Source organism: Pezoporus wallicus, unplaced genomic scaffold (assembly GCF_028554395.1).
Source record: "Pezoporus wallicus isolate ANWC-B61680 ecotype Strahan unplaced genomic scaffold, APGP_CSIRO_Pwel_v1 contig_16, whole genome shotgun sequence".
Lineage (NCBI taxonomy): Eukaryota > Metazoa > Chordata > Aves > Psittaciformes > Psittacidae > Pezoporus > Pezoporus wallicus.
Window position 1 is genome coordinate 2,454,437 of NW_026641478.1, and position 18,987 is coordinate 2,473,423.

General features: G+C 42.0%; 1 protein-coding gene across 5 annotated transcripts in view; it reads right to left on the reverse strand.

The window, feature by feature from the left end:
- Positions 1-18,987, reverse strand: part of KLF12 (KLF transcription factor 12) — a 258,883-nt gene that overhangs the window by 13,110 nt on the left and 226,786 nt on the right. For all 5 annotated transcript variants that reach the window (XM_057424023.1, XM_057424024.1, XM_057424025.1 and 2 more), the window contains one exon: positions 9,143-9,300. In XM_057424023.1, coding sequence (XP_057280006.1) covers positions 9,143-9,300 — 158 coding nt within the window. The remainder of the gene's footprint in view (positions 1-9,142; positions 9,301-18,987) is intronic.

An 18,987-nucleotide genomic window follows, 5' to 3' on the forward strand; every position in this document is an offset into this window, starting at 1 on the left:
AAGCTTACTTGCAGTTCTGAGCATGCACCACTCTCAACAACTGTGCTTCGAATTGAAGGCTGGGCACAAAAAAGGAAAAGGACTGGGTGGGCACAAGTGACTCCAGACACACTTAACCAAAAGTGGCATCTCATCAAGTAACAGGCATTTCAGGAGCAAGTTGCTACCCTGGTCCCTCTGCTGGGGACTGAGTGGGCTGCAAGAGTTAACATCCTTGGAAACCCTGTATTGTGTATTTACTCCTCCAGCTCTGGGTGCAACATCTGGGAAAGCATTTTGGAGGGAACAGTAAAGAGGTCTTTCTCGCCTTCATGCCACTACAGGGCTACACATGGTAGACCACAATCGTGCTGGAGACCTTAGATGAACTGCAGTTCTTTGGAGGTAGAATATTAAGTACTAAATGGCTTGCTTAGAGAAAACTCTATTCTACATAATGAAATTATCATTATTCCCTTGTGCCACACACAGACAAAACACATATGCACCCCGTATTTACAAAGTCAAGGGGCACTGTTGGAAATATTTTTCATAACCTAGAGACTGAAAGTAATCACAGATGCAATTAGACTTGCTTTCCCATCAAAGTTCCTTGGAATAACCACATGGGCACTCTTCCATATCGGCACAGCATCAGACCTACAATGCAGAGGAATGACTCCCCGTGTGTAAGGTGAATTCAGAGCTCACAAAATGCGCCAGAAATGAAATCATTTAACTTTCCACAGAGCGGCTATTGGAAGAGAACTGGATGTACAAGCTCCTTGTGGTATGGACACCTGCCTGAAAGTAGCTGGACTCAGATAACGATCTCACTTCACCCAGAGCGTCCCATTTCTACATCTCTTTACTAGGCTGTGGTGGCACTGGTGAGCCTGCCTGCGTACCCTGGTACGTACTGCACCATCAGACTTCTGCTTTTAAATATACTTCTGTCCTGAAATGTGAATCCTGCCACATCAATGGGAATAGGCTGAGGCTTCGGCTGAGGCTTCAGCAGCCCCATTTCTGAAATACTCTATTTATCTTCTAAATAGAAACTTCATAAAGAAAGAGCAGAAAAGACAGAAGTGAAAACTTCCATGAAATGTATGGTTTCTACATAGGAAAACTCTACTGTTTATTGAAACTGGCAGTAAACTTTAAACACTAAAAGAAAGTATCTCTTAAAAAATAAAAGCATCACCCAATACAAACAGAACCTCCTATTTTACTTAAAGCAAATTAATTTAAAAATTGGCTTTGTTTATTTAAATTCCCCATTTCTGGAACAGCATGTGAACCTGCTGTTGCAGCTTTTTCATCTGACAGATTTATGTGGAGGAGGGGGAGCTCTGGGATAAGGACCTAGGAAGCACGTAGGACCTGAGAAAAAAAAGCTGGGCTTTTGAAGAGTGAGTGTGTAGGGCAGGTGACAAAGAGGCATTCATTTTAAAGTAGGCCAAAAATCTACACAGTTCAAGTCAAATCCAGAAGGATTATTTAAAAAATGTCGCTTCCTCCCAATATTTACCTAAAGAAGGGATTACAAACCTGTAAATATCTCTCTGGAACTTATAGGTAGCAAAAGGCAGTAACAGACCTTAAGAAAACAACAGGTAATTAATGGCGTTTTAAAACCTACAGAGCAAAAATTACTTTTTTGGTGGTTCTGACTTTTTAAGTCTGCTCAACTTGCTCAAAGGAAAATGTGAACAAAGAGTAATGATGGGGCCCTTTCGTATTAAAATAATATATGGAGCAACAGTGAATGAGAGGAATGCAATGTTTGAAAAAGCACAGACTAAATAAAACACCCATGTACCCACTAGCCCTCACTCTTCTACGGTGGTGTCTCAACCCAGCTATAAAGGAACATTTTGTGGAGGAAGTGCTGTCATTTTCTCAGGTACAAAACTGTTAACTTCTGAGATGTTTACTGCCTCCGCTTCTGAAGACCACCTGACACGGACAAATAGGCTTCATTACGTCTGTGGCAAAGGTATTTGCTCTCATCTCTCAGGAATGATATAGGTGTCGATCAAGGACAAAGGACCAAACACAAAACTATTCATTTGGCCTGGGGGCTATACTTGCCTGCCTCTAAGTGCCTAACAAAGCAGTTGCATCCTCCGAAGCAATGGCATTGAGAAGAGCGATTCAGACCTGGTGCTGCCTGGGGCTCATGGATGGAAACGAGCAGTTGCAGTCCTGTATCTGAGTCCCACAGAAGCTGCTCTGGTTACAGCCCTTGCCCTCTTCTACTCCTCCAAGGCAGAAACAAAACCATGGCGGTAGCTTTATGATGCCAACACTCATGGACTAAATCGATTCCCACTTCACACCAACTGGAAAGTCCAGGCTTTTGTTGCTATTGACCCCAGAAAGCCACTCTGCCATGTTTCAGAGATTTGTAACCTGAAATAAGGTTGCACAGAAATACAGGAAACTGATTACTCCTACAGTAAAAGAAAATCCTACGGAAGTGTGAGACGGGAAGCAATCTCTTCTGTATTAGATGCTGTAAAATTATGTCCCACATAACCTTAAAGCAGGCATTTCTTTCTTTATGGACTTCTTTAGGATGATTCATCCTAAACTCCCTAGGCTTCTCTCCATGTGATACTGGTAACCACAATGAGCTAGAAATGGATTTACCTGTGGGGAACTTCAGATGTGAAATCCAAGATGAATCAGATTTCCCTTTAATTGCCCCTGTAGTTAGTTAGATTTCTCAGGTCACAGTCCCCATGCTCAGCACCCCCATGGGACACATTCACACCACCCAGTGTACTCTGCATGCTTAGAAAAAAGATCTTTAAATCCCCTCCATGTGTACTATTCCACATTCCAAGTCTCTGTGCTCTTTACCAGGGCTCCTAACTGACAGCATAATTTGATCTTCAATTTACATCATACACCTGAAATTTACATGTGCTCCCTGTTGAAGAGGAGACAGATGATGTCTATGAAAACCTGATTGTGGTATGCAAAGGTTAGCTTTGGTAACAATAGGATCGCCACTCAGCTTAAACAGAATACTGCACACTTGGATTTGCAGACTAAGTAGCCTGTGGATGAAAAGTGAAAGTAGTTTTTAGCCACACGTTCAGGCAATGGCACAGTTTGTACATGACCAGTTGCACCATAAGGCGTGTGCCCAGGGACATCACCCACAGCCAGCAGCCAGTGGGTCTCTGCAGTGTCTCTGTTGGCAGCCAGAACCTGCCATCTTTTGACAATGACACTTTTATTTTTTCAATGCATTAAAACAAGGCACCTGAAATCAGTATTAATAAAAAAGGGTTTGTCTGTTTTTCATATGATCACTGTTACCTGTCCCAAAGGTGTTTTCACTTCCTAATGTCTCCTTTGTACTGTTACAGAAAGTAGCCCAAAAGGTTCTGGATGCTCGTTATCTTTTTTCCCTCTTCTCTCACTCTGTCCTCTCCTCTTTCCACACACACACTTTATCTACAACTATTATGCTGATTGAGGTTATAATGAAGTGTATTAATTCACCAGAGACTTAAATTCCTTGCATTCAACTTGATAAATGGTATGAGCTTTGTCCTACTGTCTAGCTTACAAACTTATTTCCATTATAGTTACAGATGGCTGAAAAATAATGACAAGTCAGGTGAAATTCTTCAGGGAAATGGCAAACATTTTTGACTGCTTTGCAGCTTTACATTGACATTTCAGGAATGTCCAGCCAACTAGAGAGGAGGCCAAGATGTATGTCCTCGATTTTATGGCATGAAAATATCTGCCTGCTTTTTGCCAAAATAATGGATTTAATGCATTTTACAGTTTCTACAGACCCATGATTTCCAGTTTCACCAACTTCACTGATCAATTATTAAAGTCTACTTTTTATAATCCATATCACCCTCTCAAGAGAAGGCATGATCTGACTTTTTGATTTATATAAAATATATCAGTTTTCATCATTTCTCTTCAGATGGAACAGAGATCTTTAGATCTTTCACAACCAGGGCTAACAGAACCGGAAACAGCAATTCATTAATATAAAGTTAAGTATTTTTAGAATGAAATTTTTATGGGGAAAAAAAATGAAACACAGTGGAAGGAACCAATATTAGTCTGCAATGCCCAGCTGTCCTGCTGAAAGTGTTAACGGCAACTTTAATACTACCTAAAGGGCCTGAAATAGCCATTACATATTTTAAAATAGCACTATCCTGGTTTCCCTCTCCATCTTCAAAGTGAAAGCAGCAAACTGAAGAAGGTGAGTCCCACCAGGACTGCAGGGGCACAGACTTCACAGGGAACATCAGTTACAGCTCTCCTCATTCTTGGGGCTGACACCAAGCACCTATGCTGAGCACAACACAGACATATAGAGACCAACAATGCAACCCAGGGTTGCTGGTTTTCCTATGTTTCAAGATTACTCATTTGTAGTCACGCATTAGTAATTTTCTTTAAGTTCACTGAAGCAGAAACTAACTCAACACAACTCCAGTGAGCCAGTTTCTCACAGTTTCTCCTTGCGGAACGAGTAGATAAACCTGAGCTGCGAGATTGCCTGCAAGCCCCGAAGGCTCTCCATCACACCCGATACCTCCCGATAGCTTTATCTGACGATTTGGCAAAACAACAACAAGAAGCTGATACTAGAAAGAGAAATTTAATACCGATGCTTGTGATTTATGAACTGCTCTAAGGAGTACAGGTTTCACTTGCAGTTCTACTTGGAGAGGCTATATGTAATTCAAGCTCGCCCCCCAGTGGACTCCATGCCCACATGTCCTGGGTTCAGCAGTAGCAATCATGTTTCTCCTTCTTGGTAGCTGGTGCAGTGCTGCGTTTTGATTTCAGCTCGGGAACAGAGCTGATAACAAGGATGTTTTGGTTTGGCCAAGGACTTTGTGAGCCTCATGCTCTGCCAGGGGGAGGGGAAGCCAGGAGGAAGCAGAGACAGGACACCTGACCCAAACTGACCAAAGAAGTATTCCATACCACAGCACGTCATGCCCAGGATGTAACTGGGAGTGAGCCGGAAGGGCTGTGGGACTGCAGGGTTGGAGGAGGTATCGGTCGGAGCTTGGTCGGGCTTGGGGGGCGAGTGATCGGTCGGTTGGTGCTGAGGTGTTGTATTCTCTTCCCTTGTTATTTCCTTTATCATTATTATTATTGGTGGTAGCAGTAGTGATTTGTGTTATACCTTAGTTACTAAACTGTTCTTATCTCAACCCGTGGGAGTTGCATTCTTTTCGATTCTCCTCTCCGTCCCTCCGGGAGTAGGGGGAGGGAAAGAAGGGGGGGGTGAGTGAACGAATTACCTGACTGGGTTTAAACCACGACACCACACCAGTACACTAAGTTTCAAGGATACCAGTGAGAAAAGTATTGCGGAGTCAGGGCACAGCATACTTAAAAAAACCTAGGAGTTACTCAACGAGAATGAAAAGTTAACCTTCTATGATATTTTGTTTCCATTTTTAATTAAGAATAAAAAAGCATATACCTTCCAACCAACCAAGCTATTCATCCTGTCAAAATACTACTTGTTTAAAAAATAAAAAGCAAAGTACCAAGCTGTGGGGAGACTGGATTGAGAGCAGCCCTGCAGAGGACTTGGGAGTGTTGGCTGATGAGAAGCTCCATATGAGCTGGCCGTGTGTGTTCACAGCCCAGAAAGCCAACCATATACTGGGCTGCACCAGAAGAAGCAAGATCAAGCAGGTCAAGATGATTCTCCCTATCTACTCTGCTCTCATGAGACAAAGATGATCAGAGGGCTGGAGCACCTCTCCTATGGAGACAGGCTGAAAGAGTTGGGATTGGTCAGCCTGGAGAAGAGAAGGCTCCAGGGAGACATTATAGCAGCCTTCCACTACCAAAACTGGGCCTACAAGAAATCTGGAGAGTGACTTTTTACATGTAGTCCTTGTCTTTTACAAGGACACGTAGACAAGGGGGAATGGCTTTGAACTGAAAGAGGACAGACATAGATTAGACATCAGGAAGAAATTCTTCATTGTGACGGTGACGGTGGTGAGACACTGGCATCAGTTGCCCACAGAAGCTGTGGCTGCCCCATCCCTGGGAGTGTTCAGTGTTGGATGGGGCTTTGAGCAACCTGGTCTAGCGGAAGGTGTCCCTGGCCCATGGCAGGGGGGTTGGAATGAGATGAGCTTTAAGCCCCTTTCAACTCTAACCGTTCTATGATTCCGTGATTATTTTTCCTCCTGTATCCAAACAACTGTGAAAGTTTCAGTGGCTATGCATATATAGTAAATAGTAAGAAGAAAAGTTCTCAAGCACATTTTGCTTTGGTAAACAATTGCCAGCAAGATCAGCCTGCCTAAAATAAAAAAAGTCTATATTACACAATCCTGAGTTTCTGTGATCTTTTCTCAGAAAGCTTCCTACTGAAACTTGCTCACCCTTGTGTGCATAGCTGTCATACTTCATTTATACTTACCCAAAATGGCACTAATTACTGTGGGTCATAAGTGAATAATTAACTTCTTTTGCCTGAAGCAAAAGTAAAGGGCAAGATAAAAAAAGTAAGATGAGATTAATATGTAAGAGTATGCTCATGGCCAATGCTAAATGTAAGTCTGAAATCCGCCAACTTCTTACCGAGACCTGAGAAGTGTTCTGTATAACATTTAATTTTAACTGCATGATACAGATTTTGTCACTGGTTCCACTGGCTAAATTCAGTGCTCACCTTTTCTCTAGACTATACTTTACTTGCTGCAGGCATGAAGACATGGCAATATTAAGCAGTTAACAAATGACCATTTAATGAAGTTTTTTATTTAACGTTATATTTCTTTTCTCCCTGAAGGAATAAACCAACATCCAAAATGACTGCAAAATATTTCAGGCAGATGCCTTTTGGGGTGGGGATTTGTTTCAGCCAGCTAACAGCCTGGTAGGTATCTGGTCTTCCTCTATATTCAGCAGTGAAAGAAAAGCACCTTTGCAAGCCAATCCCTGGGCCTACCTGAAGAGGGAATTACGTGCCCCAGAGGTGCCAATCCTTCTTTTCTGACTACCCAGAGATCCCAGACAGATAGCACAGCCTAGACACCCAGCTGCCAGGGAACCAAGGTTGGGGAGATGGATCCTATGATTATGGCAGGTACAGAAACTCCCTTCACGCTGCTGGAGAGTTATAGCTGCAAAACCTGTAATTATCAACACCATTTCAAGCCTTCAGTGCTTAGTTTTGGACACCCTAAGAGTACAGCCTGAGATTCAGAGGTGCAGATGATCTAACACTTATCTGGGTGCATTACTTGCAAGTTCTGATCTGCCATAAGGTCCCTAATGAATTAACAAATGAGATTCTTGGTGTTTTAAAAGTCACAGTAGAGAAGAGCCTTCTGTATTTCTGGGCTAACTTGGGTGTGACTTTCCTGAGGTTGTTCACATCTAGTTTTGTAACTCAGCTCCTTAACACGATGCTTGCTTATAGTCCTGAGCTGGTCACCAGTCTTGCAGGGTAGAAAACAGTGACTTCCCTGTGACATAAATACGTAGTAGTATTTTTGGTTCAAACCAAACAGTCTACTGTTTTCATGCCTTTGCTGGGCTCTCTGCCTTCTAATCCGCTACAGCCATATAATGCTCAAAGGATGACACAGGCAAGAACAGGAAAATCACTTAGAAATCAGGGAAGGGGGAAGGAAAGGGACAGAGCAGGGTTAGATTGGGATAAAAGAAGTAAAACAGGAATGACAGTGAACAACGTAAAAGGGTAGGGGATTGAAGACCACACTGAAGATGGGGAAAAGAAAGGAAGAAGGAAAAAGAATTAAGACAAGACATGATAAATCAGGAGAGAGGAGAAGATACAAGCATTAACGGGAAGGCATGAAGAGACTAGAATAATTGGCCTGAAGCGAAATGTAATGAAATTCCCAGATCACCAGAACATTTCTGCTGTTTAAGGAAGGAACTCTTACCTTACAGAAATTGATTTAGTAGGGGGCATTAAGATGAGCCTTGTTCAGTATTCCTCTCAACAAAAGTCCAGCCAACCAAAAGACATATTGGAAAGAATGATGGAGAAATGGCCTCATTTGAAATGGAGAAGCCATCACTTAGTTTTTTAAAACAGTATCTCATACTCTTTAGAGTACATCACACCACAGCAAGTGCCAGCAGATTCTCAGCAGAGAACAACATTGGGCTACATGCTGGACAAATATGATTTTTTCTCCAAGGAGCTACTAGAACGCTGAAGAACATTAGGAGTAGAGGGATCAATAAATTTAATTTAAGCAAATCAGCAGCAGAGTAAGGAACAGCACTGAGGCTCGGAGTGTTCTGTCTACTGCCTTTCTAGCCATCTGAGCAATGCTCTCTTAAATAGTTCTTGATGACTTCAAATCACTGCTCCTGAATTCATACACAATAAAATTACAACGATTACACATCACTGCTTCAGCTACCCTTACATGCCTGTCATGTAGACTAGTAACAACCTTTAAAGTTAATAAGGACACCAGGTATTGATTCAGTGTTAAGTATTACCATCACTAAATGGGACCCAGCTCACGTAGGCACCTCTCCTGCATCTCTGTTGTAGGGACCTAGTGCAACCTATTCTCATAAAGTGCCTGACTTCCTTCTGCAGTATGCGGTAGGTGCCTCTGCTGCCTCCAGAAAAAAGATACTGAGGCATTCAAGTTTACATTTGAATTGAACTGAAGGCATTTAGTGGCACTTAGCACTCAAGGGCTACAGCTATAAAAGCAAGTAGCAGCTCATTAGCAGTAGGTCTTTAGAGTGAAAAAAAAAAAAAAGAAAAGAACTATGGCCACACTGTATGCTCTTCTTGAGGGTTTTCTTTGGACCAACTCTGGCTGGTCCCTAGCAATCACCACCCATTGTCTGTTGAAGCACAGTAGGTGTGTCACTGAAGGCCACTTTTCTGTTTAGTTTCATCTGAAAGGAGTCCGGTTTGTGCTGACACCGCTCTTGTCCTGAGAAGTGGGGATGACAGAGAAGTTCAGTTCAAAAGCACTCTCTTGATTTGCACCAGAATAGACATTTCTGTTATTCAGGTACACTCCTTTGGCTCTCAGTGTAGGATGATGAGTTCAATAGGCCCCAAATTAGTCAGGAAGGAATCTGCTTGTCTTAACCATGGTACACAGTGACAGCAAAGTCTTACCTGTGTGCGTCCTCCGGTGAGCCTTCAGGTGGGAGCTTTTTGTGTATACTTTGTTGCATCCCTCAAAGTCACACCGATGGATGCGCCGCTTCCTGGAGTCTGGAGACTCAGACCTCCTCTGACGCCTTGTGCTCTCAATACTGAACGGTGAAATTGAACTAAAAACCAGAACAGAAACAAAACAATGAAGCAAGAGCGTGGTGTATATCTTGTGTCCCAAAAGATTGGCTGTAACATATCACTGTGCCAGAAGTGACCTTCACAGTTAACTTTTTCTGTTTCTACCATGTAGTCCACAGCACATACTTGAAACAATTTGTGCTTGAACTAGAGCTTATTCAATAATTCAAGTCTTGATTTAGATGCGCTTACTGCTGAGAAAATACCATGATGCTTGAAATACTACTCCAATAGTGAAGTAGCCTGACTTTATCTTGAACTTGTTTTCTATTTTATGTGTCTAGATCCAAGCTCACTGAACCATGCTTTCTAAACATCTTTATATATAGCCTCCATAATTCCTCTTTGACAGGTTTAAATAGATAAAAATCTGGAAACCTTTTATGTAAAAGTGTTTCCAGTACCCAGCTCTGGACCACTGATCCTCACATTTGGCCAAACACCTGTTATTTGCTTCCATACAGATTGCCAACAAATCTAGATCACCCCTCATTCCATTTCCTTATTTAACAATTCTCAATCTATCACCTGCAAGTCAATGAATTTTATTTCCTTTCAGACAACTGTAAATAAAAAGTTTATTAGCAAAGGTCCAAAGGACAATCTCCACAGAAACGTGAATGCTCATCAAAGATGCTCCATTTATAGCAGTGTCCTAAGGCCTATCAGTTATCACAGTTTTAAGCATTTAAAAATATCATGTTGAAGTCACGTTGCTTAGGTTTCTAACTACTGTGTGTATCAAGTCTGATACCTGAAGGAAGCCTGCTACAACAGTGTACTTGCCTTGGTTAGATAAACTTGTGTCATAAACTGTTACCAAGCTGGTATGCCAAGATCCAAACCCTCACTGACTTCCATGAATTATATTATGCAGCTATAAATCATTATTAATCGATCTCCTTATCAACCCCATCATGGATATACTCCACAGCAGTCACGTTCACCTACAGTTATACTAGCCTGTTTAGCTACTTTAAGCGCTGGAACAACACTGGTCTTCATCAAGTTTCTGGGGCTTCCCCTGCATTCTTGGGTTTATTGACATTCAAGGTAAATGATCTAGAGATTCATCAGTCAGCTAGCTCTTTTAAACTCTTCAGATGAAAGTTCCCAGTTCTCCTGAAAGAATTTGTGACTGTCAAAGGAAAATGAATGGGAGGAAAAGAAAGTGATCACAGAAAGAAGTAAGCACAAAGCTTGGGGAAAGCTGAGATACTAAGAAAGATATTTGAAAGAGGCACCAGTGTCAATGTATCTGCTGAGAAGCTCCTGTGTCAACACCAGTCTCCAACCTTCCGTTACAATAGCTGCTGCTGCTATAGCTATAGCTGTTTTGGCATAAACTGCACTTATAGACATCTCCAGAATTTGCTGAGGACTATTTATACTGGGTTAAAACTTTGCATAAAGCATCTTGCACCATTTGACTTGCATATGATTTGACTGATGTTCCAATTCTCTGCATATAAATTTTTAAGCCTTGAACTAATGGCACTTGAAATCATGCATTTTTCTTTTTGTTTAAATATTTTTACAGTATGACCCTAACTTAAAGCATTATTTTAGAAAAGATGGAGTACCCTCTTTCTGACAGCCCTCTCTCTGTTAATACTTAATGTATATTCTTATTTCACCTTCAGGCAAAGAGATTTTCCAGATTAATTATTTTTGTCTCTAATAACGATGTGTGTTAACGGGTGTGAGAGGAATTTCTGAAGTGGAGAAAGAAATGGACAGAGTGCCATAATATTAACATTAACTAGCAAAAAGTAGTCCCCAGGAGAGTAAGACACATCAGCACTTTAAAATGTGACAGGAATATGGATATGTTTAGCTGTCACAGAAACGACTTAGTAATTTAAGCATCTGGGCAAATAACAGTCTTGGGTCAGATGATTCACTGAGAATGGTCTTGCTACTCTAGCTGTTTCTTTAAACATCTAAAATAAAAAGCAAACATGTAAATCAAATCTTAAAGCTCAATACCGAAGGCACAAAATCCAGGGTTCTAGACCAGAAAAATCTTTATCTTTAAAAGTAAATATTTGTGCACAATTTTTCTTGCATGTGATTTATGAGCTGTCTTAAAAGCCTATTTTGTAACAGGGTGTTCAGATCCTGGATGGTACAGCTCGTTTACATGGGAGGAGGATCAAGCTTGCTGCTGTAATTCCCAGCCCCAAGACAAAATGAAGCTTGAGAAGAGTCAGCACCTTGTAAAAAGCTCTTTGTCACGTACAAGAAGGTGACCTCATTGCTGGGAACTGCTCTGTGCTTTCCCAGGATTTTATACAGGAGAGGGTGGCATAAAGCAGTGCCAAGAAGGTGGCACATGATCAGTGCTGCTTCTTTTTATCTGGATTGCTCCCTCTTTCTAAAAGCATTGTATCTATGCCATGCCATGGAAAATAATCGAATAAGCCACAGAAGATGATGTGCATTGCCATCAACCCCGAGTGGATTCACAGGCATCACCTCCTCAGTGTGCTGAGGAGGGGGGTACTGTGAGCTGGAACCAGAAAATGTAACCGCATGCCTTCCCTTCACAGCACTGCAGGCTACATGACAAACTAGCCAGCAGAAGAGACTCACATGTGGTTTAAAACCATGTAAAATAAGTAACTGAAAAAAACCTAGACAACCACACAAACCATACCATAGCAGCCTCCCTTGATTCCAAGTGGCCCTCACCGGCTACCCAGAGTGAAGACCTGGAAACACATCAGCAGCTGAGAGCAGCCACAATGCCCAGATGAGGAGCTGCCAGTGCTCCTGTTATTGGCCAAGAACTAAGGGAGCCTTTAAGGCTTAAGGTGGGGTTTAGCAACAGGACTGATACTACAGGTAACACCCCAGAGAAACTGCAGGATGTATCAAATTACTGCTGACACATCAAGTTTGAGAGATTAACAAAGTAAAAACGGTTCTGGCCTGTCAGCTTTATCTTTATTTATTTGCAGTTCATTATTTTTAAAACCAGTGTAATTTCTATGTTAGGGCAGAAGCTGTTATACTAACAGAAATCATAGGAGGCTGTTGGCTGCTTCCAGAAGCAGCTGCAACATCTGTAGTGAGTACTGTTCAGTGTAAGCATTTAGGGTGACTTACAGAACTTCATCTGTGTTATTTCCAGCTACAAGTGAAAACATACATCTCTGCAACTCACACATGGCCAGGCACTTGTCTCTCTGACCAAAAAATAAGTCTGCAAAGTGAAACAAAGACTGGGGCTTCACCAGTAGATGGCCATCAAGTTCTGCTGAATGTGATCTGCGCTGCATGCAACAGCGATTATAACCCCGGTAATGCAGGATTACTTTTTCTTTCTATCAATGCTGCCCACAGACTCCTACAAGTTTCTCCTCTGTTCTACACACGGTCTGTGAAAGGCCCCTGGCATACTCAGTAACACTGCTAAAAACACATGTAGCAGGCATTTTTATACCAGTTCTGTGCTTTCCGAGCGATACACAGAGCAGAACTGCCTGGGGAGGACAATGGTTTACTAAAGCCTTGAACTGTCTTCAGTGCTACAATACACCAACATGCCATGTATGGGGTGACAAATCACTGCACACTGGCTTCTCTCCAGAAGCAACCTGTTTGTGTGCTTTCACCCTGTGGCAAACAAGTAGTGTTACCTGCGTCCACCAAAGTATGAGCCTCCTGCTGCTGATGGCCTCCCACCAAGCCAGAGAAGAGCTGGCTGATGTCACATTTTTATCCTTGTGATTACCACCTTTACTCTTCCTTGGTCCCTCTGCTATGAGCTCAGACTGTGTGGCTATGACTCCTGCCTGCCTTGCAAAAGACCTCATGGAAAACATACTGACACATAGCCAACAGGTATAGACCAGCATGTATCCCAAGTCCCCTTCACCATACCATACAGCATTCAGACTGCTTTACCCTCCTCCCTAGTTGGGTCCTGTAGTTAAACAAGAGATACATGACAGCACCTTAACTATAGGCCATGGCTGCTGAAGACAGAAGCTGATTTTATTTTGGGGTGAGATCCAGGCACACATCAGCAGTACCCCCTTCACTCTGGCTACTATGAGAAGGAGAACCAGACCTGGCTCAGCCCCATGCAGCATCTGCTCAGCCTAGCCAGCGCGTGGCCCCCACAGTGGGCATAACATAAGCTGCATCCCTTTTGCGTTTCTCAGGCTCTGGACTGTTGAAGAATGTGATGGCTAAGACGGCATACCAGGCCAGTGCTGCTCCAGTTACTTTCCCTTGTGTAGGCACTAGCATTTGTCTGATCCTGCAGCAAGCCAGTTCAGGGACCCACACTGACAAAAACTCAACTCTGCCCCAGAAAACCCAAACTCAAGCAGCTTGCTTCCTTTTGCTGGTTTCATTCCCTAAATAGTGAAGTCTACGAAGTACCTGCTGACACGTGGGAGAGGATGGGAAACTGTGGTCAAGGGGTTACAGAAGTGTCATAACAACTTTCAATGTCAACTAGCTGTGATTATCACCAATGCCACAACTTCCATGGAAATAAAGGATTTGTATGAAGAAATCAAGAACACAGATAAAAGCAAGCAACACAAGGAACAACTGGAAAATCCACCTTTCACTCCACAATGAAGCCTCTTCTTGTGATACTTGTGCATGTAACACACAAAAAATAAACACGCGAATACATAGGCTGAAAACAAAAATTGGGAGATATTACCATGCTAAATACTTAGGAGGTGACGATGTGCCCTGGCAATACAGAATAGAACCAACATTCATGTCTCACTCTCAGGCCAGTTTTGGACATCCAGATATACACAGGTTTTGTTTAGAAAGGAAAAGAATATATAAATATACAAGATTCAAATATACAGTGTGTAAATTTAGCACTATGAATCTTTAGTTTATGAGACATGAAAAGCTTCTGGGCCAACCTTGTCAGTCATAGTAATTAAAACTGCAGGCAAATGAAATAAAAGCAGAAAATTAGAATATAATATGTCTACATTCAGATGGTAATGAGAAGTGGAAGAACATCCTTGTAACTCTTGCATTTGGTAGGCATTCAAAGGGAACAGAGGCTGCAGAAAGAAACATTGTGGGGTTTTGGCTGCTTTGCATTTACAGAAACTAAAGTTCTTAAACATATAGCTATGGGGACAAGTCAAGCTTTCTGCATTATTTTTTACATCTTGGCTTTTGGATTCAGTGGTGGGACAGGGCCCCCCAAGCACATCAAGCAGCACACTCACATCAAGCAGCATGCTCATGCAAACCCACGGCAGCTGTCAGCCCTCCTCTGGATGAAGTTCATGGAGCAGCTCCACCATCCCAATGTCTTTGCCTGGCTCCTCTGGCATAGCAGCATACCTCTCATTCAGGGAGCTCATCTCACTTAAGATATCCTCTTTCTGTTAAGACCTTCAAGTTTCAGACGCTAACAGGCATGGCATGGGTACTCCATGTGTTTTTGAGAAGGGAAACTGAACCGCATTTCCCAGTTTCCAGCTTTCAATTACTTTATTTTGTAGTAGCTTTTCACAAAACATAATTTCATTTCCTGACAGTTGGTATAATGTTCCCCTCCTACTCAGGATATTGGTGAATGTATCCTACACTACATATTAAACCGTGAAGAAATAGGATATTTTTCATTACCGTTTATAAAACTTCACCTAGTAGTGGGATGTCAAAATCATACTATATAAAAACATAGTAGGGTTTTTTTTTCTTTAATATGCTTAAATATCAGTGTAATCTCCTGACACAGTCTTCATCTCAAATATTTGCTCACTGCTTTTTTTAATACAAAGTTTGTACTATCTCCTGTTCACAGACAAACAGATGCACATGCATACATACATATGTATTTTTCTCCTCTTTGATTCTTAGATTCTAATTAATGTTTCATGAAAAGCAAACATCTGCTTTAGAATGTTAGACAGTAAAACATATCAAGCAGCACTTAGGGTGATCATAAAAAGAAAATATGTACTACTTTTTTAATAGCGGTAGTTACTACAATTAGTGTGCTTTAAGGTGATGTTATACTGGAAATTATACTTTTTGTTGAGAAAGAAAGGAAGAATTTGGCAGCGCATACAAACAGTACACGCATTAAGTGAGAAAATCACATGGGTAAACAAGACGCAGATAAGAGATGATTTGAATACATTTTGTTCAGAAAGTGCCTCAGCTGGAGATGGTGGGAAATCACACTGGGAGCAGATGGGGAGTAGGAGCATGGTAAGTTTGCCCTGTGCTCTGCCCTAGATGTTTGATGCTGAAGGCAGAGCCATGGGCAACAGGGTCCTTTGCTCTGGCTCTGTACAGCAGATCTTGTGCTCTTAACGTCCCAGTCATAGGCAGTCAGCAAATGAAATGCCCTGCACGTCTCTAACTATGACTTTACCCACAGCATTTATTCCCACTCAGACATGCTGAAGTTACTTGAACTGTTGAACTGCCTTGTGATACCTGAGTGTGTTACAAGTTCTCTCTGGCTGTGGTGAAACTGAAAGCATGACTATACATGAAACAAATTTCTGGCAGAGGAAAAGAGCTTTGGGATCCACTAGAAAAAGCCTTGTCAACCATAGCACACCTTACCAAAATTATCCATCACCTCTGTTATCAGCTGTGTTAAGCTGAGACATGAGACAGAGACAGTTGCCTGATCCATGTTTGTGCTGTGGGATCCTGGAGCACTTTCCAGATTCTAGTGTAAACCTATCCTGGGTATGTATCCAAGCTCCACACTGAGAGGAGACCCAAGTACATGCCCCATTCTTCTCTTCCATATTATTCCTGTGCTGGGTTTCCAAGTAAAGGAAGCTGCACCAGAAAATCCTACAACATGCACCCAGATCTGGAGGACTGGGACTGCAAAGCACACTTCTAGTACAGAAAACTGATAAATCAACCCTATGATAAACTCTGAGATGACGCTTAAAAAAAACCCACACCAGAACTTTCCATGTATTTTTACGCAAGGAAATTTTACCCTGGAGAGTTATTGTGCAAAAAAGCCCAAAGGAAGTACATGTTAAATATCTTGCATGCGTTAATTATATTGCCTACATAATTAAAATGCTTATTCCTGGTTTTGGGGAAGTTTATGGCTATATGAAAACCTGCAGCACCCGCAGACCCTGATGTAAGAACCACAGCCTGGGCCAGCCTTATTCCTGCACAACTACATCCAGCCTTAGCCAGGCATGGGCAACAGCAGCTCCTGGACCAGTGACACCCCCACTGAATTACTAGGCTGCTGTTTAACAAAGTTTAATTTCACACTTCTAACAGAGCAGGATGGACAGAGCTTGTTTCTACCTGCAAAAGTTTTAGAAGCATTTGACAGTAAAGCTATGATGTTTTACACATGGACAAAATACTTCTGGTAATATGAAACACGGCTCTGCTTCACTGTGTCCTGTCTTTTCCTTGGTTTGGATAGATGGACTCACAAAAGGTGAGACACTTGTCCCTAGATTTTGCCATAGATTTTGAGGTGACAAATGACAGCAGTCATTTAAATCTGCTTAGGAGATATTTTTTTTCTCACGAGTTCCACATACAGAAGATGCAGAGCTGCAGCATCGACAAGTCTAGCTCACTGGAATGGCTGAACAGAGCGCAGACTGCTCTGGGCGCTGAAGCTCACGTCAACACCTCTTTTTGTAACGTGCTGCATTACATGGAATAAAGAGTAACAGAAAAACTCATCTGGGAAGGGACCTATCCACTTTCTGCTCAGCAGGTTTAACTTCAGAGTAGTATCAGAATGTTCATGGCCTCATTCTTCTGAAGTCTGAAAATATTCAAGGATGGAAAAAAAAGCATCTCTCTGGCCAACATGTTCCAGTGCTCAGCCACACTCATGTTCTAGAGGGAGTTTGTAACGAATGCTTGCTTTTTCTAAACAGTTCATACATGAATGTTTATATTCATAAATACACTTATATGCATATTATAACGAAAGATCATGAGCTAAGCCTGAGTTTCTTTCTGTAAAAGAAAAAATTAGCTTACTGTGCTTTACCTCAATGATCTTCCAAGCTGAAGACGAAATCTAGGAAAATAAAGAAATCTCAAGCAGTGGGGAAAATGCATCTTCACAATGAATTTGCAGGTGGAATGAAGTGCACAAGCTAAGCTTTTTTGGATCTGAAGACAAAGCACTGTATGTCCTCCCAAAACCAGGAATAGTTCCTGAAATCCTGTATGCCAAACATATTTGATACATACTAGTTCAGGCCCTGGAGCTGAACCTGGTTTAGCAGAGAAAGAGCATCTTACTTCGTTCGCTCCTTTCAGAGCTGGCAGAACAGCAGTGATCATTCACAGGCTCTCTAATGCACCAGTCATCCTAGCACTCCTTCCAGACGGAGGCTGCATCAATGCCAAGTCTGTTCTTTTTTGTTCCCTCCTAAACAGAGCAGAAAATTGGGTAACTGAGCACCTCCAACCCAGCTTTAAGAACACAGGGCCATGCTTTTTACCTTTCCAATTCATGCTTTTTCTTCATGTTTTTCTGGCAACACATATGCAAAGAAGCTACAGCAATACTGGTATTCTTGGCAGAAGAAATTAAAAAAGGGAATAAAGACTACTTTGTTGGAGACATGGGCTGAGCTGAAATTTCTAATACGGAAATTAGATAAGCATGTGCATATTCACGTCTTTCGCCTTTGTTCTGGTTACTTGTAGAAACAGCACAGACACTCTGTGTTCTAGTGCAGGACTCCCAGCATGCTGTACCTTGCTCTCCAGATTTCGCTTGCTTCTCGTATCTCTAATTCTCATTTCTCATACCTGTGCAGCACAGTAGTCAGTCCCAGTAGTAGTTAGTACAATGATGATTTTCGCCTGTGCATCCACCTCCTCTTGTTGGTCTGACTAACAAATGTGGAACTGATCACGGCAGTGATTAAAAATGCTCTTTTCTGTATCCTTAGCTGACAAATTTGTTGTGTAATGTCTTGCCAGGTCAGTGACATTAAATGAGGACATGGTATCCACTGGGACTGAAGCTTGAGTGAATAACCTTTTCTTCTTTCCTGTTCAGAAGGCTTATTATTGGTAAGTTAAATATCTGATTACCCTGGATACCCATGTATAATGTAATTATGGGTGATCATCTGTCATACTCTGTGTCATCAAGCAGATTACAATAACTACTAAATAGTTGACTCCATTGATTCCATAAGCTTCCAGTACCTAAAGGGGGCCTACAAGAAATCTGGAGAGGGACTTTTTACAAGGGATTAGAACAAAGGGCTTTAAACTGAAAGAGTGTTGACTTAGATCAGATATTAGGAAGAAATTCTTCACTGGGAGGCTGGTGAGGCCCTAGAAAAAGTTGCCCAAAGAAGCTGTGCATGCCCCATCCCTGGAAGTGTTCAAGGCCAGGCTGGATGGGGCTTGGAGCAAGCTGCTACAGAGGAAGGTGTCCCGGCCCATGGCAGGGGGGTTGGTACTGGATGAGCTTTAAGAACCCTTCCAACCAAAACCATTCTATGATTCTGTTCTTCAATGAAGTGTACACTTTGGAGGATATACATACGTAAAGACAAACTGTTGCTCCCAACAGAGCGTCATCTCAAAAACCATGGGCATTTTGTATGCCCCACACCCCTCTATCTACAAGCTCCTGTCTGAGAATACATATTGTAAAGAATTAATCTATTGCAGAG